The sequence below is a fragment of the Monodelphis domestica genome, chromosome 3, assembly GCF_027887165.1.
Source record: "Monodelphis domestica isolate mMonDom1 chromosome 3, mMonDom1.pri, whole genome shotgun sequence".
In the NCBI taxonomy this organism is placed as follows: Eukaryota; Metazoa; Chordata; class Mammalia; order Didelphimorphia; family Didelphidae; genus Monodelphis; species Monodelphis domestica.
In genome coordinates, this window is record NC_077229.1 from 73,948,925 (window position 1) to 73,974,732 (window position 25,808).

A 25,808-nucleotide genomic window follows, 5' to 3' on the forward strand; every position below is an offset into this window, starting at 1 on the left:
GCTGTGAGAAACACCTAGTATATTCATGATCCAAAAAGTCTCTATGGGGTAGAATGATGGGTCCAACCTAATCAAATAAAATGTAAAAGGGATAAATGTAAACTTTTACCCTTGGGTTCAAAAAATCAACTGTACAAGTACAGGATGTGAAGGTATAGTTAGTCATAGAAGCTCAGTGAAAGTCAGCAGTGGGATATATCATCCCCCAAAGCTATTGTAATTGTGGGCTGAATTAAGAAAGACATTATGTCCCTAATAAGAGAGTTGCTCTGGATAGAACATATCTTTGTTTTCAGTTTTGGAAGCCACATTTTAGGAGGGACCTTGACAAGCTGGAGTATATCCAGAGGATGTTGGCTGGGATGGCAACAGGACTGGAGGAAGAAGCCTGGGAGGAATTAGTTTGAGAAACTAGAGATCATTAGTTTGGAGAAGAAAGAACATGGGGAGGATCTGATAACTGCCTTCATGTCATATGGAAGAAGGATTAAATTGTTCTGCTTGGCCCTGGAGAGCAGAACTAGGAGCCATGGGTGGAAGTTAGTTGGAGGCAGATTTTGGCCCCAGGGAAGGAAAAAAAATTGGAAACTGAGGGAATGAAGAATTTCATGACTGAGGGGCCTGAACAGGGACTTTGGGGGACTGAGGGGACATTGAGGGATTGATTGGTCTGCGGGGGTCTCAGAAACTGAAGGGATAATGTAGCTGAGAGAGATGAGGATAAGGAATTGAGAAGATGGAAGGGTTAAGGAGAACAACCAAGACAGAGGGGACTGAGGCAGTGGATATGACAGATAGGAACCAAGGGTCTTTAGAAATATCGTAGATTGAAAACTGGAGGGGATTGTAGAAGTCATTTGATAATAAAAGTGAGCATTAATTAGCATTTTTAGGTTTGCAAAGCCTTATCTTTTTTGATCCTTACAACTATCTAGTGTAGAGGGTGCCATTACTCCCATTTTACAGATTAGACAACATCAATTGTTCAGGGTCATATTGCAAGCATTCTTCTAAGGTAGGATGTGAATCTAGGTCTTCTTGACTTTCAAGACCACCATGTCCATTGGGACAGGTTGCCTTGGGTCAAGTACAACACCTTGATTTCACAGATAAGGAGCAATGTTGGGCCAGAGAGATTGTGATTTGCCCAAGGCTACAGGGATGCTAAGTGGCAAGATGTGATTCCAGATCTTCCAACTCCAGAGTTTTTGCTTTTCCACTGAATCAGGATTGTGAGTAGATGATGAGAACTAAAAGCACAAGGAGAATAGGGTTATTGGGGAGAAGGAGAGGAGAGAGGGGCAGCCTACAGGAATGAAGGGTTGAGGGACTCTGGGACTGAGCCACCTCGCTGCCCCTCAACTTAGATTTTAAAAAGGCATAAAGTATTAACAGGGCAGCTAGGAGGTATAGTGGATAGAGTGCTAGGCCTTGAGTCAGGAAGACCTGAGTTCAAATCTACTCTTAGACACTAGCTGTGTAACCCTGAGCAAGTTACCTAACCTTGTTTTGTCTCAGTTCCTCATCTATAAAATGAACCAGAGAAAGAAATGGCAAAGCACTCCAGTATCTTTGCCAAAGGAAAAAACAAAACAAAACGACAACAAAAGGGTCAGGAAGAGTTGGACAGGACTGAACAAGATATTAACACCTTATCATGTATGATTACATCTAGTGATGGAATCCAAATTTCTCTCCACTCCATAGAAGAGGGAAACAAGAATGCAAAGGTAGGGCACAGAGGAGGAATACAAAAGCTTGGCACAGTTCTGTAAGAAGAGTGTCAGGAGAATTGAACCTCAAAATTAGCTAAGGCTGGCTATGAAGGCAAAGAGTAAAAAAAAACAAACCTTCTGAAGTTTTATTGTGAGAAAGAAAAGAAAAAGAAAAGATCCAAACACTGCCCTGCCTCTAGTTCCTCTCATTTCTTTCCTGGCTTCATCAACTTTGGTGACACTGGTTCCCTTTTCATCAAAGCATCCCTCAGGCACCTTTGCTTTATCCACACTCATAGTGGGCCCCCTAATTGTGGGTGTTTCCCAAAGGCTCTCAGCTCTCTGGTTCTCTCTCGGTGACCTTAGCAGCATGCATAGATTTGATTTTCTTCTAGAGATAGCTGACTGAGCTCTGATTATCCATTCTTCAACTGCCTACCTAACACTTCAAACCCAAAGTCCCCAAAGTAACTGTCACAACAGGTCATTGTTCCTTCCTTCTTTCCCTCCTCTCCAAAACGGCTCTCCTTTGCTCCTCTTATCCAATCAGTTCTGACTATTCCATTGGTCCATGGATCTTGTCAATGCTATATCCACAGAATGTTTTTACTTTATTCACGGAGACCCCTCCCTAGTTGAGGCTCTCATTACATTTTCCCCGGACTCTACACACGTCTCTCTTCCCCACATCTTCTACTCCAATCCATCCTCCACAGAGCTGCCAAAGGAGGCTCTTCCTAAAGCACAGGGCCTGCCACATCACTGTCTCACTCCACAAAACTTCAGTGACTCCCTATAACCTTCTGGGTCCAAATACAAACTCCTTTGTTTGCCATTTAAGGACCTTCAGGACTTGGCTCCAACCTACCTTGTCCTACATTCCTCCTGTCCAGGCATTCTTCCGCCTAGCCAGATTGGCCTTCTCTCTGTTCTTCCCATAGGTCACTCCATCCCTCCTCTCCGTGCCTTGCCATTGGCTGTCCCCATGACTGGAATGCTTAGGATCTCTAGCTAGCCTTGCTCGGTCAAAGCTCAGCTCCCACGAAGCCTTTCCTCCCGACTGCTAGAGGGATGTATCCCACCCAGGTTACTGTGTATCCACTTTGTATCGGTTTCTTTGTGTACGTGTTGTCTCCCCATCACATGCAAGTTTTCTGAGGACAGAGGCCATTTCCTTTTGGGTTTGTCTCCCCAGAGTCCTGCATATAATAAATGTTAAATGGAGAGAATATGAGGGGATCAAGGAGGAATAGCTGGGGGCCTCGGGGGCCAGCTGATTCAACCACCCTGTTTTTACTAATGGGTAAACTGAGGCTCAGAGAGGCGAAGCTACTGGCCTCAGGTCCCAGGACAAGTGAGCGGCGAAGACAGGATGAAGGGATCCATCGCCGGACGCTCGGCCGGGGCTGCGCACGGTGGGGGCTGCGCCCCATGCTGCGCTCCGCGCGTCCCTGCCCGTGCCAAGGCCGCTGGCTGCGCGCGGAGCAGCCGACCGGCCGCCGGGCGTCGGAGGCGGGACGCGCCGTCACTGAGCGCGGCGGCGGCGGCGGCAGCAGAAGAGGAGGCGGCGGCGGGAAGATGGCGGAGTCCGGCGGCGGCGGCGGCGGCAGTAGTGGCGGCGGCGGCAGCAGCGGCGGAGGAGGAGGCGGGGGCGGAGGAGGCGCCGAGCCCGGCCCAGAGCGGCCCCGCAGGTGGGTGCGCGGCGGCGGCGGTGGCCACAGTGTAGGCGGCTCGGGGCCTGGCCGCCCTCGCCCCCCTCCTCTCCGGCCGCCCCGTGCCGGCTCCTCTCGGACCGGGGCGGCGGGGAAGAGCCCCTCAGGTCCTGTGAGGACTCCTCCAATTGCGGCGCTCCCCCCCCACCCCCCCCACTCCCCACCTGGTAGGACCCTCCCAACCCCCCGCCCCCGGAGGCAGAACCCTCCCCTCTCCCCAGGACCGAACCCTTCCCCCGAAGCCTCCGCCCCCGACCCTTCCCTCCCTCCCCCGAACCACCAACCAGCAGGACCCTCCCCACCCCCCTATATGGAACAGGATCCTTGACTTTTCCTTACGGGACAGGACCCTTCAACCCTCTCCCCAAAGCCCAACTGCCATCAGGAAGAACCGTACCCTCTTTCCTTTCCCACTCCCTCCCCCTTTCCCCCACCAACCAGCAGGACTGCCTTCTCCACCCCTTCCTCTCATGCAGGCTGGGGTGCACCCTTTTCTCACCTCCTCCCCTTGGAGCAAGACCTTTCCAACCTTTTCCCACCTGCCCTCCAACTGCCAACAGGCAGGACCCTCTTCCTTTATTCTCTGGACCAGGGCCTTGGGAAGGGAGCATCCTCCTCTCCAGATCCCTCCCCCTCCCCCTCCTCACCTCAGTCTACAGGCCGGGCCTTCCCAGCCCTAATCAGCGATATCTTCTCTAATTCTCGGCCCTAACCCAAGAGTCTTCTTCCACTCCCTCCACCTTCACTTTCCCCTCGTCCCTCTTGGAGTGAGACCCCTTCCCCCTCAGGTGAGCCGGGACCCTCCTAGGCGGTGCCTTCCTTCATCATCAGGTCCACTCCTCTTCCTCCCCATCCCAACCCCGGGACCTCTGGGGCTGGAGGAGACACAGCAGCTTCTTTTCTTTAAGGTAATTCAAGGAGGACCTGGGACACTTTTTTGGACTGTTTCTCCCCTCCCCAACCACCTACTGTGAGGAAGGTAAACACTTGGTGTCCCTGCACTGGTCATTCAACACCTTCCGGGAACCTAGGTCCCATGTTGGCCTGGGGAATCTATGGGAACTTTGAATAAATTTGCAAATCTGATCACATAAAGTCCCTGTCTTCATGGAGCTCCCTCTCTGGGAGGGGGAGAAGACACCAACACAGCTCACTAATCTACAGCATTGTCTGATGAAGGGAGATGGGGCATCCTGAGTGATGAGGGGCATGTTGGGCTTCTTGGCTCAGGGAGCATTTACTTTGGGCCCAAAGGGATGCATCTTAAATAATGTTTGTTTGTTTGTTTTTTAAATAATTGGTAAATAAATTTAATTGGTATAGGGACCTGCCTCTCCAGATGCACTTGGGTAATTCTTGAAATTTGTAGCCTCTGAGAATTGCCTGGGCCACCCAGAGGTTAAGGGACTTGCCCAAGGCCATGGAGCCAGTATGTGTTGTTAGAAGCAACACCTGTGCCCTTAACTCTGAGGTCAGCTCTCTGTCTCCCTCTTCCTCTCTCTGTCTCTCCCTCCCTCCTCCTCCATGGCATGCATGCTGGAGAGGGCTGCTCTCCTCCCCCTCTCCACACTTACCTGAGGATATTTCTCCCATGTCCTGCCCCTTTGCCCAGCAGCCCAATGGGAGAGCTTCCTCCCTCCCCTGTCTGGGGAAAGGGGGGGCAGCTCATATGCAGTGGGAGGTGCAGTTTGGGCACTCGCTCTCAAAAGGTTCACCATCACTGGTCTAGGTAGTCTCTGGCCATAGTAAGCTTCCAAGAAGTGTTGATTTATTTGGGGGAGAGGGCTGTCTGCTAAGAATGGTCATCTTGTTTAGGCCTGTGTTTGGGTGGAGCACTCTACTGCTATTGCTAATTTGTTGAATGAATAGTGGTATCATGGTTAGCCAACAATTATTTATTAATTACTGTATTCCCAGCTGGATACAAGTGAAGTCAAAATGGCCCCTGTCCTCAAGGAGTCCTTCTTTTAATGGGGGAGAAAAGTGTAAATAATTTTCTATACACAAGATATATAGGGTATGTGGGAGGATCAAAGGTGATCCCTGAGGGAAGGTGGGGGGGTATTTTTGGAGGGGGAGAATAGGAAAGGTAGTTTAAAGAAGGGATTCAAGCTTTGAGCTGAGTCTTGAGGAAAGGAGGGGAGAGGGAGAGGGAGAGTGAGGGAGAGGGAGGGAAAGAGAAACAGAGAGAGGGGGAGAGGGAGAGAGGAGAAGAAGGGAGAGGTAGAGAGAGGAGGGAGGGAGAGGAAGAGAAGGAAGGAGAGAAGGAGAAAGAGAGAGACAAACAGAGACAGACAGACATCCCAGGCCTGGTGAATTGTCTGGTGTGACTGTGGAGTCTTCTTGTGAGAGGAGGCCATAGTTGCTGGATCTTAAAAGTGTGTGGAGGGAGGGACATCTAGGTGGTTCAATGGACAGAGACACAGACCTGGAGATGGGAAGTCCTGGGTTCAAATTTAGCCTCAGAAGCTTCCTAGCTATGTGACCCTGGGTAAGTCACTTAGTCCCAGTTGCCTAGCCCTTATCCTTCTTCTGTCTTAGAAATGATTGATACTCAATATCAATTCCAAGACAGAAGGTAAGATTAAAAAAAAAAGGGTGAAGGGGAATAAAATGTAAGAATACCGGAAAGGTAGGAAGGGACCAGGTAGTGAAGGACTTTAAATATTAGAACATTTAATATTGGCTTCCAGAGGCAATAGGGAGCCACTGGAGTTTTAAGGAGGATTGTGACCCCACGTTTTAGAGAATTCATTTTGGCAGCTGAATGGAGGATGGAGTGGAAGAGGGAGAGTGGCTTACCCCTTCTTAGCTGCCAGTGGCATCACAAACCCTTAAGTTTCTGTAGCAGTTTACAATGTGCAAAGCACCTTCCTCAGCATTCTTAGATGCTTTGGTTCTTTCAAAGATTTGATCTCTACCTTTCCATACCAGAGATGGCTTTTTGGCTTTGTAGGGCCAAAAACAATCATCAGTAGAGTTTTTTAGATAATTGTACTTCCTTTTTTGGAATGGGCAAGGGAAAAGGGGGAGAAATAGGAAAGATTGGTCTTTTTTTAAACAAAAGATTCGAGATTGCTTAATTTTTATGCCATTGCTGCACAACATTTGGTGAAATAAATTTCCCCACTGTAAAAGGGCCTCATGGCGCAGTGACTAGCCAGCCTTTTGTGATGAGTGTCTCTGCTTAGCTAGGCTCTTCTTTGGATGACAAGCAGTGGGGTTAGAAGCCAGGCCTGTGGAAGTCATTTAGTGGAAAGAGCACTGGTTTGAGTGAGAATCCCTGCCTGTGAGTGGCCAAAGTCTCTTAAGCTCTCTGGGCCTCAGTTTCCTTGTCTATAAAATGAGGGTGGGGTGGGTCTGATGGGCCCTCTCTAAATCTATAATCTTGTGACTAAGCCCAAGATTTTTATATGAGGCAGCTGAGTGATACAGGCTTGGAGTCAGGAAGACCCGAGTTTAACTCTAACTGACCCTGGTTAAGTCACTTAACCTCTTTTTGCTTCAGTTTGCTCAACTCTGAAGTGGAGATAATAGCATCTATGTCCCAGGGTTGTTGAGGGGATCAAATGGGATAATACTTGTAAAGCATTTAGCACAGTGCCTGGCACGTAGTGGGTGTTTAGTAAATACTCCTTTCTTTCCTCCCTTTCTCACTGTACTCGCTGCCTTTTCTCAAGGGACTACTTTAATTCCATCAGTAGCAATAACCATTTACTAACCACCTACTGTGTGCAAAGCACTTTTTTCCAAGAGTGAATGCATTCTCTAGCCCACTCCCCCAAAAGGTTATATAACTTGTTTGTTTTAACTTTTTTTTTTTTCCAACTGAAGGGGGAAAAAAGAAAAGAGCTCATTTTCCTCCCCATCTCTAGGGAACAACAAAAATCGGTTGCCTAGTAGAACAGTCGTTAATGGTTGAACCAAACCCTGCTGGAAACCTTGGGGAGAGTTTGAATGTAGCTGCTTGAACTGGGGGTTTTCGTAAGGGAGGTGGAGGCCCCAGTGCAGGTTTCCAGTCCTCCCCCTCTGCCCCGTGGGTCTTAGAGAATTCCGCACAAAAGACACTTGTTCTCCAGTGAACCTCCCCCTCCTTGGACCAGGAGGCGTTGATTGTGGCCAATGCTTCTCCAAAGGAAAGAGGATGTTTGCTTCGAAGACGGAGAAGGGGGTTTGTGGAAGGGAAGGAGAAATTCCCGGTGGAGTCACACCTCCTGAGCTGAAATACCATCTGAGTGAGGTACGGCAGGCAGCCGAGTGTCAAGCGCTCCTCTGGGTCTTTCTCGACATTAAGGCCTTTCAGATGTTCTCCGGCACTGGTGGCTGGAGGGGGCCCAGTTGGGCTGAATCAGACTATTCCTGGGTGGTGAGGAGAGTCAGGGGGCAAGCTAGGCCTGGCAGGCTGAGGAGATGCTCCTACTGAAGATGATCAGATGAAATGCCTTGGGCAGGGGGTGGTGAGAGAGGATAAAAGTGGTCTCGACGTCACTGATTGACTCTTCTTAAAACACAAGGAGAGACTGTGTTGGGATAGAAAGAGCTTCATCCTCGAATACCTCAGTCTCTGTGGGCAAATAACTCTCTCTTTCCAGACTCAGTTTCCTCATTCCTCATAAACCAGACCTTGTGATGCTGGTTCTACTTCCCTCTGGCCTGAGGGCTTAGGAATGTGCATAGCAGCACAGGGTTGCCAGCTGAGCTCATACAACCTGGGAAAAGGGCTCACCTGTATCTTAGGAAGCATCCTGGGACAAGGGAGAAAACCTGAACTTTGAAGTTGGAGAACCTGGCTTAAAATTCCACTTCTGTCCACCCTTTGTTGGGTGACCTTGGACAAGTCATTGTGGGTCTGAGTTTTCTTCTGTAAGGCTTGGACCTAATGGCTTCTTCCAGATTGGTCCAGCTCTATCTTTAAGCCTGTGAATCAGAACCAAGATAATATTGCTTTCTCTTCCCTTGCCTTCCCTTTGTAATAAGGGACTGCTTTGAATGGTAATTGATAATTAAAGATCAGGCTGTTAATCATCTTTCTTTCTCCCTACCTCCCTCTTCCTCCCTTCTTGCCTCCCCCTTTCCTGTTGATTCTCCTATTTGTCTCTCTAATCAACTCAAGGATGAGTTTATGATGTCTCAAATGAAATACTCTTACTCTTCTCTATCTTAAGTAAGGGATTTATTGGGGAAGACAGGGAAGGATGAGAAATGGAGGTAAGAGGGTTGGGGATTTCCCTAATACTACAATGAGTCTTAGATTAGAGGATGATGGAGTATTTCAATTTGGAGAAATGGGCTGATAGGTCTGGTAGTTCAGTCACTATCACAACAAAGCAAATCAGAGAGAGAGAGCTGGACTTTGTCCTTCTTTCTTCTGTCTTCAAAGCCAAAGACAACCTTCAGGCTTCAGTTCCTAAGTCAAGAGAACAACCTTTTTCCCTCTTTCAAGCCAAAAGGGTCCAGCCGTCAGTTGGTCTGCCTCCAACTGCTTCTCCCAGTCACATTCTAAATCAGAATGCTCTCATTTGAATGACAGATCATTAATCCCAGCTATTCCTGTCTTGTTGCATGCTTTCCCAATTTCTCTCTTCCACACCTTGTCTACCCTTCCTTTTTTCTTTCTCTTCTTTTCTCTTCTCTTCTCTTCTCTTCTTTCCTCTCCTCTCCTCTCCTCTCCTGTCCTCTCCTGTCCTCTCCTCTCCTGTCCTCTCCTGTCCTGTCCTGTCCTCTCCTCTCCTCTCCTCTCCTCTCCTCTCCTCTCCTCTCCTCTCCTCTCCTCTCCTCTCCTCTCCTCTCCTCTCCTGTCCTCTCCTGTCCTGTCCTGTCCTGTCCTGTCCTGTCCTGTCCTGTCCTGTCCTGCCCTCTCCTCTCCTCTCCTCTCCTTTCCCTCTCCCTCTCCCTCTCCCTCTCCCTCTCCCTCTCCTTCTCCCTCTCCTTCTCCCTCTCCCTCTCCCTCTCCCTCTCCCTCTCCCTCTCCCTCTCCCTCTCCTTCTCCCTCTCCCTCTCCCTCTCCCTCTCCCTCTCCCTCTCCCTCTCCCTCTCCCTCTCCCTCTCCCTCTCCCTCTCCCTCTCCCTCTCCCTCTCCCTCTCCCTCTCCCTCTCCCTTTTCCCTCTCCCTTTTCCCTTTTCCCTCTCCCTTTTTCCTTTTCCTTTTTTCTTTTTCTCTTATGTCTTTATATCAGTTCTAAGACAGAACAGCAGCAAGGACTAGGCAGTCTGGGGTTAAGTGACTTGCCCAGGGTCACACAGTGAGGAAGTATCTGAGGTCAGATTTGGACCAGGTCCTCCTGACAAGATAAGGTTCCTGATCACCTTCCCTCCCACTCAGCCCTGCTTCATAGACTCTTTGGTGTCACAGTTCACCTCAAATATTTATTAAGCACTTATTATATACAGAGCCAGGGGTAGAAAGATGAACTAGTAGGAGAGCAAACCATGCCTGGACAAAGAATTTATAGTAGAAAAATGTATAGGGGAGATCTAAACCAAATGTTCTGACAGGTCTGGGAGGGTGAGCAGGAGGGAAGGAATTGAAGAAGGCTCCCTTGGGGAGGTAGCACCACAGCTGGACCTTGGAGGAAGGGAGGGACCTCCTAGGGGCAGTATGGCACATTGTCAATAATTATCTATTAAGTGCCTGCTGTGCACTGGGGACTGAATTAAAGTGCTAGGGAAGCCAAGAGAGGCAAAAGGCAGCCTCTGCCCTCCAGGAGCTCATCTAATGGGAGAAGGATAAATTGGAGATGATCAATAGGGGGAAGCCATCAGAGTTAGGAGGGATTGGGAAAGGCTTCTTGCAGAAAGTGGGGTTTTATCTGGGACTTGAAGGAAACCAGGGAGAACATGCCAGGCATGAGGAACAGCCAGAGAAAATACTGGGAATCATCAGACAGAGTGCTCATGCAACCAACAGCATCACTGGGTGGTAGACTATATCAAAGGGGCAGGCAGAAAGGTTTAAGAAGTCTGGGAAGGTGCTGGTGAGGTCTAGGGTATGGAGGAACAGTGGAAAGAGCACTGACTTTCAAAGTAGGAGACCTGGATTCAAATCCTGTTTGCAATGCCTGCCATCCATATGACTTTGGGCAAGTCACTTCTCTTGGGTGGTCTTAGTTTCCTTATCTGTAATTGAGGGTTTGGACTCAGTGGCCTCCAAAGGCCCCTCCAGTTCAGGATGGTGACGTCTGTGGTCCAAGAGGGCTGGAGAGATGACAGGGTAGTGGGGAGAGGAAGCAGCTCCCAAACATGGGAGGATGTTGTGAGTAGAGAGAAGGGAAGGGCCGGAAGAGAACAGGGACATGGAGTCCTCCAGCTCTGGCTGGGTCTTAGAGTTCGGGAGAGAGGCTGTGAAAGGAGAAGGCCACAGAGTCAGGGGGGGAGACGGATTGACTCTGTGAGTGTCTACGCATGTCTCTGCTTCTGTGTGTGTGTGGGCACTTTCTCCCTGTCCCCTTAAGTTGCAGGGAGGCTCCATCCCTCCCAGGCCCCTTCTCGAACACTGGCAGGCACTGGAACCTTGGAGGGATGAGCAGGGGCTGGGTGAAGAGGGTGGGGACATGGGTGAGTGGAGGCCGGGCCCCTGAGCCGGCCCCAGGAGCGCGGTGGGCCCGTCGGCAAGGGCGTTGAGGACGTCCATGACAGCTGAACCTTGGGGATCTGGCAGTCTGACCTTCCCTCTTAGTGGGTAGCTCGGTGACCTTCTGCCAGGCATTTCCCCTTTCTGGGGCACAGCTTCTTTGTGAAAGGGAGGGCTTGGCTGGGAGGGTCTCTGTGAAGCCGTGTTCTGTAGTTGAAGGTCCAGGCTGGCACTGCCATTCGGTGTTCGAAGGGCCATCGAGCCGTGACGGCTGCTGTTCTGTGCTCCGAGAGCCCTTCCGGGCCTGCTGCTCTGCACTCTCTGTTCTCGGGGTCTCCCGGCCCGCTGTGAGGAGACGGCCAGGGGGGTAGCATGGAAAGAGCCCCGAGCCCCTGACTGAGAAGCCGCCTTGGTCCTGGGCCCAGACCTCAGGCTCCTCATTCACACAACGAGGGAGGTGGGAATGGGTGGGCTCCAAGGTCTCAGTCACTCGCTGGGCTGCGTTTTGGCCCTTTTGGCTCCAGCTTTTTTGTTTGTTTTGTTTTGTTCTGACGTGCCATGTAGCATAATTGAACCCGTATCATCTTAGTCTTGGTATCCGTTCTAAGACAGAAGAGTGCCAAGGGCTAAATGACTTATCTGGCAGTGGCATTAAGTGGCTTGCCCAAGTTCACTCCACTAGGAAGTAGCTGAGGCTAGATTGGAACTCAGGTCACTCTGTGCTACCTAGCTGCCCCCTAGGCAAGAACCATTCTGCTTCGTCCTGTCAGCCCCTTTCCCTATCTTCTCCTCAACAAATATCCTCAGTTCCTTCTGTCCATCCTCACCAAGATGCCTTGTCAGTGGGAGGAGGTGCAGAGGCAGGTGGAGGGGCCTCTAAAGGAAAGCTTTCTGCCAGTCGTCCTAGGAGATCTCCAGACAGCCGAAGTTGCTTTGGCTTGGGGGGGCTCAAGGAGGGCGATGCTCGGCCCGTTGGCAGGCTTCCTTTTCATTCTTTTGACTCAGCGGCCACGGTTTTCCGGATGGGAGTCGTCGTGACTGGAGGCCGAGGCTTTTAGGAGCCGCTCGCTGTCTCCAGGCAGCTGGCCAGGCGGTCTGGTGTGTTCCCCTGCCTTGATTCCCTGCCCTCGGTGGCATTCCCAGTCTCCCCCGGGCACGCTCCCAGGATCCCCGGTTTTGCAGGTGTGAGCACCCGCTCCCTGAGCTCAGACCTCAACGCCTTTCGAGCTTCAGGAGATTTTTTTGGTCCGTTGATTGGGCCATTTTTTTTCTCCCTTGATGGGTCGGCCTAGGATCGGGCCTTTCTGGGCTTTGCTGGGAGGGTCCTTGGATGACAGTCTGCGGCTGACAGGCATGCCTTCTCTCCGGGGCTGATCCTTGGAGCCTTTCTCACTTGGTGGGACCTGCCAGGGCTTGTCCTTGGCTGGCACAGCTTTCAGAAGCTCCGGGTTAGGGCCGTGTCGTGACGCGCTATTGGTAGATGTTGACAGAGTTGGTACATACGCACGTACAGCCCTCAAAGTAAAAGAAGTCGACAGAGCCCGTGAGCTCTCGAAGATATGGCTGTGATGCGAGGTGTCCCGCTCTCGCGCCTCTGTGACTGACTAGAAGAAGGGCATTGATAAAGTTGCTTTAAAAAACCAAAACGCCTTCTAGCTTAAAATCAGTACTAATTCCTAGCTGTGTGACCCTGGGCAAGTCACTTGACCCCCATTTCCAAGACAGAATTGATACTTAGTACTGATTTTTTTTTTTAAACCCTTACCTTCTGTCTTGGAGTCAATACTATGTATTGGCTCCAAGGCAGAAGAGTGGTAAGGGCTAGGCAATGGGGGTCAAGTGACTTGCCCAGGGTCACACAGCTGTGTCTGTGTGAAAAAGCTACGGTCTCAGGTCTCCCTAATTCTTCCCCTTTGTTTGGAACTTTTGACTGCCAGTGAGGTAAAGCCTATGGATTCCCCAGAATCATGTTTAACGACTCCTAAAATGATAAAGGATTACAAAGGAAGCCACTTATATTGGAATACAGTTATCAAAAATGTTAAAAACTGAACCATGGGCCACAGGTTAGGAGCCAAGACCCTCGACTGTACCATCAGATTTAAAGCCCATCCCTTGTGCGAGTTATTCCTACCGAAGGTCAGTAGACTGGTTGAACTACAGGCTCAGACTAGTGAAATCATTTTGGAATTGAAATGATAGCCGTAAGTGACCCTCCGGGGACTCCAACATCGTGTTGCTCTCTGGCTGGATCAGAGGACCCAGACTCACCCAGCAGGAAGCTTCAGGGTGGGGCATCAGATGTCCAGAGAGAAGCAGCTGTGGGTTAGACCCAGACGGCCATTCCCAGCAGTCCTAGACACATGCATGGGAAGAGGAAGAAGGGTGACATCATCCACCTGCCCCTAGAAGCAAAAGTCATTCAGCAAACAATTAAGAGGCTGTTTTGGACAGGGACAAATAAGGCCTTAGGGATGTGGGGACTCATGTACCCAGTGAAGTATGATAGAAGGGAAAATTCCAGGTGGGGATGGTGAGGAGGAGGGGTTGGGATCAGGAAAGTTCACTAGGAAGCAATGTCTGACCTAAACCTCTATAGGGCCTAAGAATTCTTAAAGGCAGGCATGAAGGGGAAGGCACGGGAAGGGCCTGGACAAAGGCAGAGAGATGGGAGATGGCATATTGAGTTCAGGGAATAGGTTCAAGAAACACTTTGGCTGGAATATCTTGTCTTTGAAGGGTAATGATATCAATAAGATAGGTCAAAACTTGCCTTTCCACATAACCTGTCCTGGGCTCTCTTCTCTTCTTCCTCTATGTTCTTGCAGTTGGCAATGTCATCAGCTCCTGTGGATTAATTTCCCACCTCTGCAGATGATTCTCTTGTTTGTCCAGCACTAGCTCCTCTCCTGTCCTCCAGGCTTAGATCTCCAACTGCTTGTTGGGTATCTCCAGCAGGATGTCTTAGAAACCTCTTAAACTCATGGCATGGCTAAAACTAAACTTATTATTTCCCCCAAACCTTCCCCTTTTCCTAACTTCCATATTACTTCCCAGTCACCCAAGTGTCATCTTAGACTCATCACCTTCCCAATCTGATCATTGCCATTCCTTCCTTCCTTCCTTCCTTCCTTCCTTCCTTCCTTCCTTCCTTCCTTCCTTCCTTCCTTCCTTCCTTCCTTCCTTCCTTCCTTCCTTCCTTCCTTCCTTCCTTCCTTCCTTCCTTCCTTCCTTCCTTCCTTCCTTCCTTCCTTCCTTCCTTCCTTCCTTCCTTCCTTCCTTCCTTCCTTCCTTCCTTCCTCTCCCCCTCCCTCCTCCCTTCCCTCCCTCTCCCTTACATTTTTATCTTCTCTCTTAGTATGGCTTCTAAGACAGAAGATTGTCAAAGGCTAGGCAATTGGGGTTAAGTGACTTGCCCAGGATCACCTAGCTAGGAAATGTCTGAGGCCAGATTTGAATCCAGGTCCTCCTGACTCCAGGTCTGCTACCCTATCACTGTGCTGCCTAGCTGTCCCCAAATCTTGCCCTTTCCATCTTCACTTCTCTGGCATGCAGCCCCTTCTTCTCTGATCCTGCCACCACTCTGGTGCAAGCCTTCATTATCCCATACCAATAGCCTGCTGGTGGTTCTCTTCCCACTGCAGTCTACTACTCAGCTGTCAAATATGCTTCCTTAAACTGTAGTTTCGACTCCTTTCTTTAGTGCATTCCAGTGGCCTCCTGTTAACTTATGTTCAAATAAAAAATGTTCTGGCTTTTAAAGTTCTTTATGACCGGGTCCCTTCCTACCTTTCCAGTCTCCTCTCCACATTCCCTCTGAGCAATGACACTGTCCTTGCTATTTTTTGAACAAGACACTTGTCTCTAGACTCCAGCTACTTTTCCTGGCCCTTCTTGTCTCTGCCTCCTTGATTCCCTGACTTTCTTCAAATCTCAGCTTAGGTTTCACCTTATTTTTGCACCCAAGGGGTCCTTAATGCTAGTGCCTTTCCTTTGGGGTTATCCCCAGTTGATTGTCTCTGTTAGAGCTCCACGAGAGCAGGGAAGGCTTTTTGCCTTTTTCAAAATATGCCCAGCACTTAATATAGTGCCTGCCTGCATGTAGTAGGGCCTTAATAAATGCATGTTGCCTTGACTTCAAATTAGATTGTGAGGAAACTTAAATGCCAAGCTAAAGAGTTTGTATTTTATCCTGTAAGCATTAGGGAGCCATTAAAAGTTGTCAGAGGAAGACGTGATATGGCCAGGTATTAGGAAAATGATTTTGGCAGTTTTGTGAAGGAGAAATTGAAGAAGGTAGAGATTGATGATGTGAAATCAGTTAGACTGGTGCAGTAGTTTAAGTGAAAGGTGTTGGATAGCCTGTTCTAAGGTAGTGGTTATGTGATTGGAAAAGGAAGTAGGTGAGAGATGATGAACTTGGCAACTGATTGGATGTGAGAGGGGAGAGAGGAAAGAAACAAAGATAGATGGACTCCAATTTTTTTCTTTAAAAAAAAATTAAACCCTTACCTTCTGTCTTATTATTACTAAGTAATAATAGTTCCAACGCTGAAGAGAGGTAAGGACTAGGCAATTGGTGTTAAGTGACTTGCCCAGGGTCACACAACTGGGAAGAGCCTGAGACTTGATTTGACCTGGCTTTCCATCCACTGAGCCACCTATTTGCTCCTCAAATTTTAACCCTAGATGACGGGGAAGATGTTAATGCCATTAATAGAAAAAAGTCTGTTGTTGTTTTTTTGAAAATTTTATTTAGTCAATTTAGATCATTGTTCCTTGGTTACAAGAATCATATTGTTTCCCTCGCCTCCCCCCACCCCTTCTTGTAGCCGATGTGCAATCACACTGGTTATTACATGTATCCTTGATCAGAACCTATTTCCATGTTGTTGGTGTTTGCACTAGGATGATCATTCAGAGTCTACATCCCCAGTCATAGCCCCACCGACCCATGTGATCAAGCAGGTGTTTCTCTTCTGCATTTCTACTCCCACAGTTCTTCCTCTGGATGTGGATAGTGTTCTTTCTCATAAGTCCCTCAGGATTGCTCTGGATCATTGCATTGCTGCTAGTAAAGAAGTCTGTTACATTTGATGTACCACAGTGTATCAGTCTCTGTGTATAATGTGCCCCCTGGTTCTGCTCCTTTCACTCTGCATCACTTCCTGGAGGTCCTTCCAGTCCCCATGGAATTCCTCCAGTTCATTATTCCTTTGAGCACAATAGTATTCCATCAGCAACAGATACCACAAGTTGTTCAGCCATTCCCCAATCGAAGGGCATCCCCTCATTTTCCAATTTTTTGCTACCACAAAGAGCGCAGCTATGAATATTCTTGTACCGATCAGAAAAAAATCCTTTGGGAAGAGGGGCAGATATTTTGGGGGAAAAGATGACCTTTGTTGTATAAATGTATTTAAGAAACCCTTTGAAATAAAGCGGAATTGCCTTGCAGTTCTTGGAGAGATGGGTCTTTAGTTCAAGGCAAAGGTCATGACTAGATACAGAGATTTGGGAGTCATCTGTGCAGAGGCTATAGTTGAATCCATGGGAGCAAATGAAATCACCAAGGTATAGATCTCAGAAAAGAACCTGGGAGGAAAAAGAAGATAGAGAGCCAAAATGGAGACTGAGAGTGATGACAATAGCTAGGGGGCGGCATAATGCTGGGCCTGGAGTTAAGAATACTCCTCTTCAAGAGTTCAAATCCAGCCTCAGGCACTCACTAGCTGTGTGATCTGGGCAAGTCACTCAAGCCTGTTTGCCTCAGTTTCCTCATCTGTCAAATGAGCCGGAGAAGGAAATGGCAAACTACCCCAATTTCTTTGTGAAGAAAACCCCAAATTAGGATCCCTAAAGGTCAGACACTACTGAAATAGAACTGAACAACAAGGATAAGTAAGGCAGGTCCTGAGCAGCACAGGAAACAGCAGCTGTAGAAGCTCCTTTAACATCTTCATTGTTGGACATCTTCTTTGAAGACTTCTGATAGTGGCAACTAATGAAGCAGTCTGTTTCATTATTGGATAGCTTGGATTATTAACAGGTTCTTTATATGGCACCCAGACCTGCTTCTTTATGACTTCTAACCAGGCTAGGCTGGAACCACACAGAACAAATCTGCCTTCTTACATGACTTCCAGTATTCGAAGATAGGAATCGTGCCCTCTCCAATTTCCTTCTCCACGCCAACATTCCCAGTTCCTTCAAGAGAATCATAAGAAGTCATAGTTTCCAGACTGTTTACCATCTCTCCCTGGGGTGCCCATGCCCATCCTAAAATGTAGACCCAGAATGGAGCCCAATGTTCCATACAGTTTTTGACCAGGGCAGAAAACAAGGGCACTGTCACCTCCCTTCCTAGGGGTGGGGAGGAGGGGGCTACTAGATTTCTATTCATGTAGTCCAAGGCTAAAGCCAACTGAGTTGGAATACAAGCTCCTTGAGGGCAGCCCTCTTGTTTTTGTCTTTGTATCCCCTCATCCCCTAGTTTAGTGCCTGCACACTTCGTAGATGATTCATGATTGTTTATTGAATTGAATGTTGGCTGTAGCCTGGATATAACCTTGGGATTTAAAAAATGAGTTATGCAGGCTGAAACTCCCTTAGACTCATGAACTCAAGCCCCCCTTCCTCCCCCTACATCTCCAGATTTCTGAAGAATGAGTAACTTTTGATAGTATCAGCCTCAGTGTCTGAATCACCTCCTTTTACAGTCGTAGAATTAGAAGAGACCTCAGAGGGTGTCAAGTCAAATTCCAGCCCAGATCGTGAATCCTGTCTAAATCTCCATAAGTTGGCATTGCCCTCCTCTCAGTGCCTTAGATTTTGCACCTGCACCCATCTATACCTCTTTGGACTTATTAAACTGCTATATTGGGGACCTTAGCCTGCCACCCCCTTGCACTTCTTCATAAAGAGAAGATTGCTTAAAACTGAGTGCCGATAAATAATTTATTGTCTGTACTAGCTTTTCTCTCTCTGTAGCATGGAAAACAGTAGGTATGTGTGGTTTTTTTCTTCGTTTTGTGGCCCTGGGAGGGAGAGCAGTATTACTGGTACTGCACATCCTTCTTGTAATGTCAGCCCCTAATTGTCCAGTGCCATACCCCAGCTAGTAAAGGCAGTGATTTCAGAGGCAGTAACTGGCACCTGAGGGAATTGAAGACCTTTCCCGTCAGAAAAGGCTTCTGCAATCGAACATGCTCAGACTGGAGAGAATCCTGAGGCAGGGGCCTTGCCAGCCCTTAACAGCCGGGGGTGGGGGGAGACAGAGCTGCGGAGACTCCAGGTCATCTGAGGATCTAGGAGGAAGATGGCTTCCAAGAGGAAGGATGCTGGACTCCACAGGGTTGGAGATGGGCGTGATATAGACAATATCCTGCTGCTCTTTTCTTTCCAAGGGATGTTGGGATTTGGAACAGCTGGCCAAAAAGGGCAGGTGGCAAAATGGCATTGAATCACCTAGAATCCCATTATTGGAATGGGAGTGTGGGGTTTGGGAAGGACTGTTCCTTCCTCCACCCACCATTATCCTAAAAATCTTCAAAGTATTCCATTTTTTTTTTTTATCAAGAGAAAGCAAAATTGGGCACCAGATCTTGGAGCCACCTCTCCCAGGATTGGGGGGGGGGTAGATCTCACTCAGCTGAAAAATTTCAGGGCTGGAGTTCAAGATATAACCCTGTATTTTAGTTAATGAGGTCTGGTTAGTGGCAGGAGCAGTCCCCCTCCATCCTCCCAGGCTGCCCTCATTCATGTACCCTGTGTCATGCTAGGGGCATGATGTTAAAGTTGGCCCTGCCTGCCAATTCGGGGAGACAGAAAATGTACAAATGTTTATTCTACAATTGAGTCACCCGCACAAATGATTGTGTGTTGTGTTTTTTTTTCCCCACTTTTTTTTTGCCAAGGCAGAAACTGAATGCCTTCTGAGCTGGAGGAGGCTTCAGACCCTGTAGTTTAAACTTTACTCATGCTTCTTCCAGGATTTTAACATTTACAACTGCTGAACTTTCACAGTCGGGAGCATAGGAAGTAAAATGACCTTTTCTCTGGAAAGTCTAAGTAACCCAATTGTGGCTCCTTGCGACCCCTTCATTGTTAACCAGGAGCAGACAGGGTTCAGTCTGGGGATAGTCATCTACCACACATGGCCATTTGGGAATTGATGATGAGTGCTCTTTAGAAGAGAGTTTAGAATGTAGACCGTTGAATGGTGGAGATGAAAGGAACCTTTGAACTTAGAACCTGAGAACTGGAAAGGACCCTTAGAATCTGCACAGGATTTCAAAGTGAGGGACCTCAGAAATCTAGCTAGTCTTTTCTTTTTTAATTTAAAAACCTTTCCCTTCTGTCTTTAGAATCCATACTTAGTCTCAGTTCCAAGACAGAAGAGTGGTAAGTGCTAGGCATTTGGGGTTAAGTGACATGCTCAGGGTCACATAGCTAGGAAGTATGAGATTTAAAGACCAGATTTGAATCCAAGACTTCCCATCTCTAGATCTGGTGCTCTAGCCACTGAGCTAATCTTTTCTTGAAGAACTCTAGGAGACAGCCTATTCTGCTTGGATAATAGTTGTATTTGTTACTTTTTTTTTTCACATTATGCCTAAATTGTCTCAGGGCAGAGACTATCAGAGCCAGGAGAGCCCTTGGAACAGGGATACATAAGGATCACTGCATATAGAAAGCCACATATTAACATTATGTTCTAGTGTATATTTTGTTTGGACATCCTGTTGCTATTTTGTTATATTTTAATCTAGTTCCCATGTTTGTCATCTCTGCTTTAGAACATAGTATGTCAGAGCTGGAAAGGCCTTTAGAACTCAGAATATCAGAACTGGGGGGAGACCCTTAGAACTCAGAATGTCAGAGCTGGGAAGGAGCTTAGAGCAGAGAATGTCAGAACTGGGAAGGAGCTTAGAACAGAGACTGTCAGAGCTGGGAGGGAGCTTAGAACAGAGAATGTCAGAGCTGGGAGGGAGCTTAGAACAGAGACTGTCAGAGCTGGGAGGGAGCTTAGAACAGAGAATGTCAGAGCTGGGAGGGAGCTTAGAACAGAGAATGTCAGAGCTGGGAGGGAGCTTAGAGCAGAGAATGTCAGAACTGGGAAGGAGCTTAGAATAGAGAATGTCAGAGCTGGGAGGGAGCTTAGAGCAGAGACTGTCAGAGCTGGGAGAGACCTTAGAATAGAGAATGTCAGAGCTGGGAGAGAGCTTAGAACAGAGAATGTCAGAGCTGGGAAAGACCTTAGAGCAGAGACTGTCAGAGCTGGGAGAGACCTTAGAACAGAGACTGTCAGAGCTGGGAGGGAGCTTAGAACAGAGAATGTCAGAGCTGGGAGGGAGCTTAGAGCAGAGACTGTCAGAGCTGGGAGAGACCTTAGAACAGAGAATGTCAGAGCTGGGAGAGTCCTTAGAACAGAGAATGTCAGAGCTGGGAGAGCCCTTAGAACAGAGAATGTCAGAGCTGGGAGAGAGCTTAGAACAGAGAATGTCAGAGCTGGGAGAGACCTTAGAACAGAGAATGTCAGAGCTGGGAGGGAGCTTAGAACAGAGAATGTCAGAACTGGGAGAGTCCTTAGAACAGAGAATGTCAGAGCTGGGAGGGAGCTTAGAACAGAGAATGTCAGAACTGGGAGAGTCCTTAGAACAGAGAATGTCAGAGCTGGGAGGGAGCTTAGAGCAGAGACTATCAGAGCTGGGAGGGAGCTTAGAACAGAGAATGTCAGAACTGGGAGAGTCCTTAGAACAGAGAATGTCAGAGCTGGGAGGGAGCTTAGAGCAGAGACTGTCAGAGCTGGGAGGACCCTTAGAAAAGAGAATGTCAGAGCTGGGAGGGAGCTTAGAACAGAGAATGTCAGAGCTGGGAGAGACCTTAGAACAGAATGTCAGAGCTGGGAGGGAGCTTAGAGCAGAGAATGTCAGAACTGGGAAGGAGCTTAGAATAGAGAATGTCAGAGCTGGGAGGGAGCTTAGAGCAGAGACTGTCAGAGCTGGGAGAGACCTTAGAATAGAGAATGTCAGAGCTGGGAGAGAGCTTAGAACAGAGAATGTCAGAGCTGGGAAAGACCTTAGAGCAGAGACTGTCAGAGCTGGGAAAGACCTTAGAGCAGAGACTGTCAGAGCTGGGAGAGACCTTAGAATAGAGAATGTCAGAGCTGGGAGGGAGTTTAGAGCAGAGACTGTCAGAGCTGGGAGAGACCTTAGAACAGAGAATGTCAGAGCTGGGAGAGACCTTAGAACAGAGAATGTCAGAGCTGGGAGAGCCCTTAGAACAGAGAATGTCAGAGCTGGGAGAGAGCTTAGAACAGAGAATGTCAGAGCTGGGAGAGACCTTAGAACAGAGAATGTCAGAGCTGGGAGGGAGCTTAGAACAGAGAATGTCAGAACTGGGAGAGTCCTTAGAACAGAGAATGTCAGAGCTGGGAGGGAGCTTAGAACAGAGAATGTCAGAACTGGGAGAGTCCTTAGAACAGAGAATGTCAGAGCTGGGAGGGAGCTTAGAGCAGAGACTATCAGAGCTGGGAGGGAGCTTAGAACAGAGAATGTCAGAACTGGGAGAGTCCTTAGAACAGAGAATGTCAGAGCTGGGAGGGAGCTTAGAGCAGAGACTGTCAGAGCTGGGAGGACCCTTAGAAAAGAGAATGTCAGAGCTGGGAGGGAGCTTAGAACAGAGAATGTCAGAGCTGGGAGAGACCTTAGAACAGAATGTCAGAGCTGGGAGGGAGCTTAGAGCAGAGAATGTCAGAACTGGGAAGGAGCTTAGAATAGAGAATGTCAGAGCTGGGAGGGAGCTTAGAGCAGAGACTGTCAGAGCTGGGAGAGACCTTAGAATAGAGAATGTCAGAGCTGGGAGAGAGCTTAGAACAGAGAATGTCAGAGCTGGGAAAGACCTTAGAGCAGAGACTGTCAGAGCTGGGAGAGACCTTAGAATAGAGAATGTCAGAGCTGGGAGGGAGCTTAGAGCAGAGACTGTCAGAGCTGGGAGAGACCTTAGAACAGAGAATGTCAGAGCTGGGAGAGACCTTAGAACAGAGAATGTCAGAGCTGGGAGAGCCCTTAGAACAGAGAATGTCAGAGCTGGGAGAGAGCTTAGAACAGAGAATGTCAGAGCTGGGAGAGACCTTAGAACAGAGAATGTCAGAGCTGGGAGGGAGCTTAGAACAGAGAATGTCAGAACTGGGAGAGTCCTTAGAACAGAGAATGTCAGAGCTGGGAGGGAGCTTAGAACAGAGAATGTCAGAACTGGGAGAGTCCTTAGAACAGAGAATGTCAGAGCTGGGAGGGAGCTTAGAGCAGAGACTGTCAGAGCTGGGAGGACCCTTAGAAAAGAGAATGTCAGAGCTGGGAGGGAGCTTAGAACAGAGAATGTCAGAGCTGGGAGAGACCTTAGAACAGAATGTCAGAGCTGGGAGGGAGCTTAGAACCTAGGATATGAGAGCTAGGAGAGTCCTTGAATTATAGAATGTCAGAGTTTGGAGTGTTCTTAGAATAGAGAACATCAGAGGTGAAAGTGAACTTGGTATTCAATGCCAGAATTTTAAGAGAACTTAAAATACTATGTCTAGATTAAGGGGAACCTTAGAATGAAACGTCCGAGTTGGAAGCAGGGTTCCAAAGAGACCACTTTAGGCCAAACCCCTTCGCTAATAAATCTGGGGAAAGAGGCAGAAAGGGGAAAGTCCTCTACCAAGTTATGACTGAGCCAAGACTAGGATTCAGACTTTTCTTGGCCTTGTCCAGAACCCTTCTATGTCTTGGAGCCTTAGCCTAAATCTTAGCTACAGAGTTTACCTGAGGAAGGAAGGGAGGGAAAGGAGAGCAGGATTTCCTGGTACTCACCACCAGCCTTTCACTGCCTGCTGCATGCTCATGTAGCTACTTGCCCATGCTGTAAAAAATGAAGAGATTTTACTTACGAAAGTGGCAGCATTTTCAAATCATTTTGGGGGTAAAGTGGAGGAATTTACAAGCCCCAGGGGAAGTGTTACAAAGAACAAAATCCTTATTCCTTGGCTTGGCTGGCATTCGGGGTCTTGCCTGGGCCAATTGCAGATGTGGAAGCCAAGGGCTGGGAAGGCGGGGATGGGGGGGATGGGGAGGGATAGGAGGTGTCTTGTGTCCTTGCAGGGCAGAATACAAAGGACTCTTGACGAGGAGTCAGGAGACCTGGGTTCTAGGTCTGGCTTTACCCCAACTTTTTGTGTGACCTAGCACTTAACAAAGTGTCTGACACATAGTAGATGCCTAATAAATGCTAGTCAACTGAGTGACTGACCTTGGCTGAGGCATTTTCCCTCTTCCCTGGGCCCCATGTTTTCTTCTTTATATAATGAAGAGGAAGAGGAGAGGATAACTGATACTTGAGTCATAGAATTGTAGCTCTAGGGTTGGAAGAGGCCTTAAAGACCACGGAGTCTAGCCCCTATTTGTTTATGGTTCTTTAACTGAAACACACAGAGTTGTTAAGTGACTTCCCTAGGGGTCACCCAGTTACAGTCTGAGTTAGGATTTGAACCACCATCTTCTTAGCTTCGAGTCCAGTATTCTGTTGACTATTCCATGTTTCTTCTCTTTTAGTTCTCATATCTGCATTCTGATATTGCTTCTGCCTTTGAAATTCTGTTTTCTGATTTCCTCTCCACCTCTGATGCCCCATGTTCTAAGCTCCCTCCCAGCTCTGACATTCCCTGTTCTAAGCTCCCTCCCAGCTCTGACATTCTCTGTTCTAAGCTCCCTCCCAGCTCTGACATCCTCTGTTCTAAGGACTCTCCCAGCTCTGACATTCTCTGTTCTAAGCTCCCTCCCAGCTCTGACATTCTCTGTTCTAAGCTCCCTCCCAGCTCTGACATTCTCTGTTCTAAGCTCCCTCCCAGCTCTGACATTCTCTGTTCTAAGCTCCCTCCCAGCTCTGACATTCTCTGTTCTAAGTTCCCTTCCAGCTCTGACATTCTCTGTTCTAAACTCCCTCCCAGCTCTGACAGTCTCTGTTCTAAGCTCCCTCCCAGCTCTGACATTCTCTGTTCTAAGGTCTCTCCCATCTCTGACATTCTCTGTTCTAAGAGTCCTCCCAGCTCTGACATTCTCTGTTCTAAACTCCCTCCCAGCTCTGACAGTCTCTGTTCTAAGCTCCCTCCCAGCTCTGACATTCTCTGTTCTAAGGTCTCTCCCATCTCTGACATTCTCTGTTCTAAGAGTCCTCCCAGCTCTGACATTCTCTGTTCTAAGCTCCCTCCCAGCTCTGACATTCTCTGTTCTAAGGACTCTCCCAGCTCTGACATTCTCTGTTCTAAGGTCTCTCCCAGCTCTGACATTCCCTTTTCTAAGGACTTTTCCAGATCTGATATTCCCTGTTCTAAGCTCCCTCCCAGCTCTGACATCCTATGTTCTAAGCTTTCCCCAGCTTTGACATCCCATGTCCTGAAGGCCCTCTCAGATTTGACGCTAGTTCAGTTCCATTCAGTGATTTCCTGCCTTCCCCAAGGGGCAGAAGCCGGACATCAGTGTTGCCCCCAGAGGTCTGAATTTGTTCCAGATCTTTTGGAGAAGGGAAGTGATACAGTGATATCTTCAGGGACATGGGGAGTAGGCATCAATCTGTGGGTGCCCTCCTAGTTGTGTGAAGTTACTACTGCCCCAGGGGTCTTTACTGCGCTTAGAATCTCTTGTCTCTGTCTTTTTGCCTCCCTCGTCTTTAACAGTACCTGCTTCTTAACAGCAAAAATTTCCAATACACCCACATGTTGTCTTGAGTTGCTATAACACTTGGTTTTCTGTTTTAAATTATCACTGGAGATTTAGGAAAATAACCGTTGTGATGAAAAAGCAGCAGAATAAGGAGCAAAATCGTTTACGCCCAATTGGAAAGAGCAGCTGCCCCTGGGCTGGGAATGGGATTCTCAGTGGGCTCAGAGGTTCTCTGCCCTGGTTTATTTTAGGGTACTTGCCATGGAGTCTGGCACCACTGGTACCTCATAGCTCTTGCCCAGTAGTATGAGAGTAGCTGGCAGTTCATTCTTCATCAATGTACAGAAGAGACCAAAAGAATCACAAGAGACCAAAGTGTGACCAATCTCTTGTGCTGTTAAATTCATAGAATGTCAGAGCTGAGAGATTCCTTAGAACCCAGGATGTCAGAACTGGCAGCGGGGGGCTTCTTAGAACCCAGGGTGTTAGAACTGGCAGTGGGGGGCTTCTTAGAACCCAGGATGTCAGAACTGGCAGTGGGAGGCTTCTTAGAACCCAGGAGGTCAGAACTGGCAGTGGGGGGCTTCTTAGAACCCAGGATGTCAGAACTGGCAGTGGGGGGCTTCTTAGAACCCAGGATGTCAGAACTGGCAGTGGGGGGCTTCTTAGAACCCAGGATGTCAGAACTGGCAGTGGGGGGCTTCTTAGAACCCAGGATGTCAGAACTGGCAGTGGGGGGCTTCTTAGAACCCAGGATGTCAGAACTGGCAGTGGGGGGCTTCTTAGAACCCAGGATGTCAGAACTGGCAGTGGGGGGCTTCTTAGAACCCAGGATGTCAGAACTGAGAAGGTCCTTAAGACATAGAGCTGGGAGCTTTGCCTCCAGACTATTGGGATTGTCCCCTTTCTTTTCTTCAATCTGGAAGAAGAACCCAATTTTTCTTGCTCCCACCAGCCTTTGGGGGTCAACAGCTGAATCTTGAGCTCCTTGGCAATTAGGTTTTTTTAAAAATGTCTTGCAGAATGTCAACATAGAGGTTTTCATTTTTCCTCCCTTCTCTCTTATGGCCACACAACCTCTGTGCAAGGTAGACAGAGTAAGTATTCTTCGCCC

At 48.4% G+C, this 25,808-nt stretch overlaps 1 protein-coding gene across 4 annotated transcripts in view; it reads left to right on the top strand.

Annotated features, from left to right (window-relative positions):
* Nucleotides 1–2,765: 2,765 nt before the first annotated feature.
* The window catches only part of KLHL26 (kelch like family member 26), a 53,580-nt gene continuing 30,537 nt past the window's right edge, over nucleotides 2,766–25,808 (top strand). The window contains exons 1-2 of one of the 4 annotated variants that reach the window (XM_007489252.2): nucleotides 3,295–3,406; nucleotides 4,336–4,406. Coding sequence is in view for 1 of the 4 variants with exons in the window: in XM_007489251.2 (XP_007489313.2) it covers nucleotides 2,928–3,406 (479 nt within the window). In the remaining 3 variants the exon portion in view is untranslated. Of the gene's footprint in view, nucleotides 3,407–3,698; nucleotides 4,407–25,808 lie in introns of those variants that run through there. The other 3 variants (XM_007489251.2, XM_056822150.1, XM_007489253.3) reach the window with 3 other exon arrangements.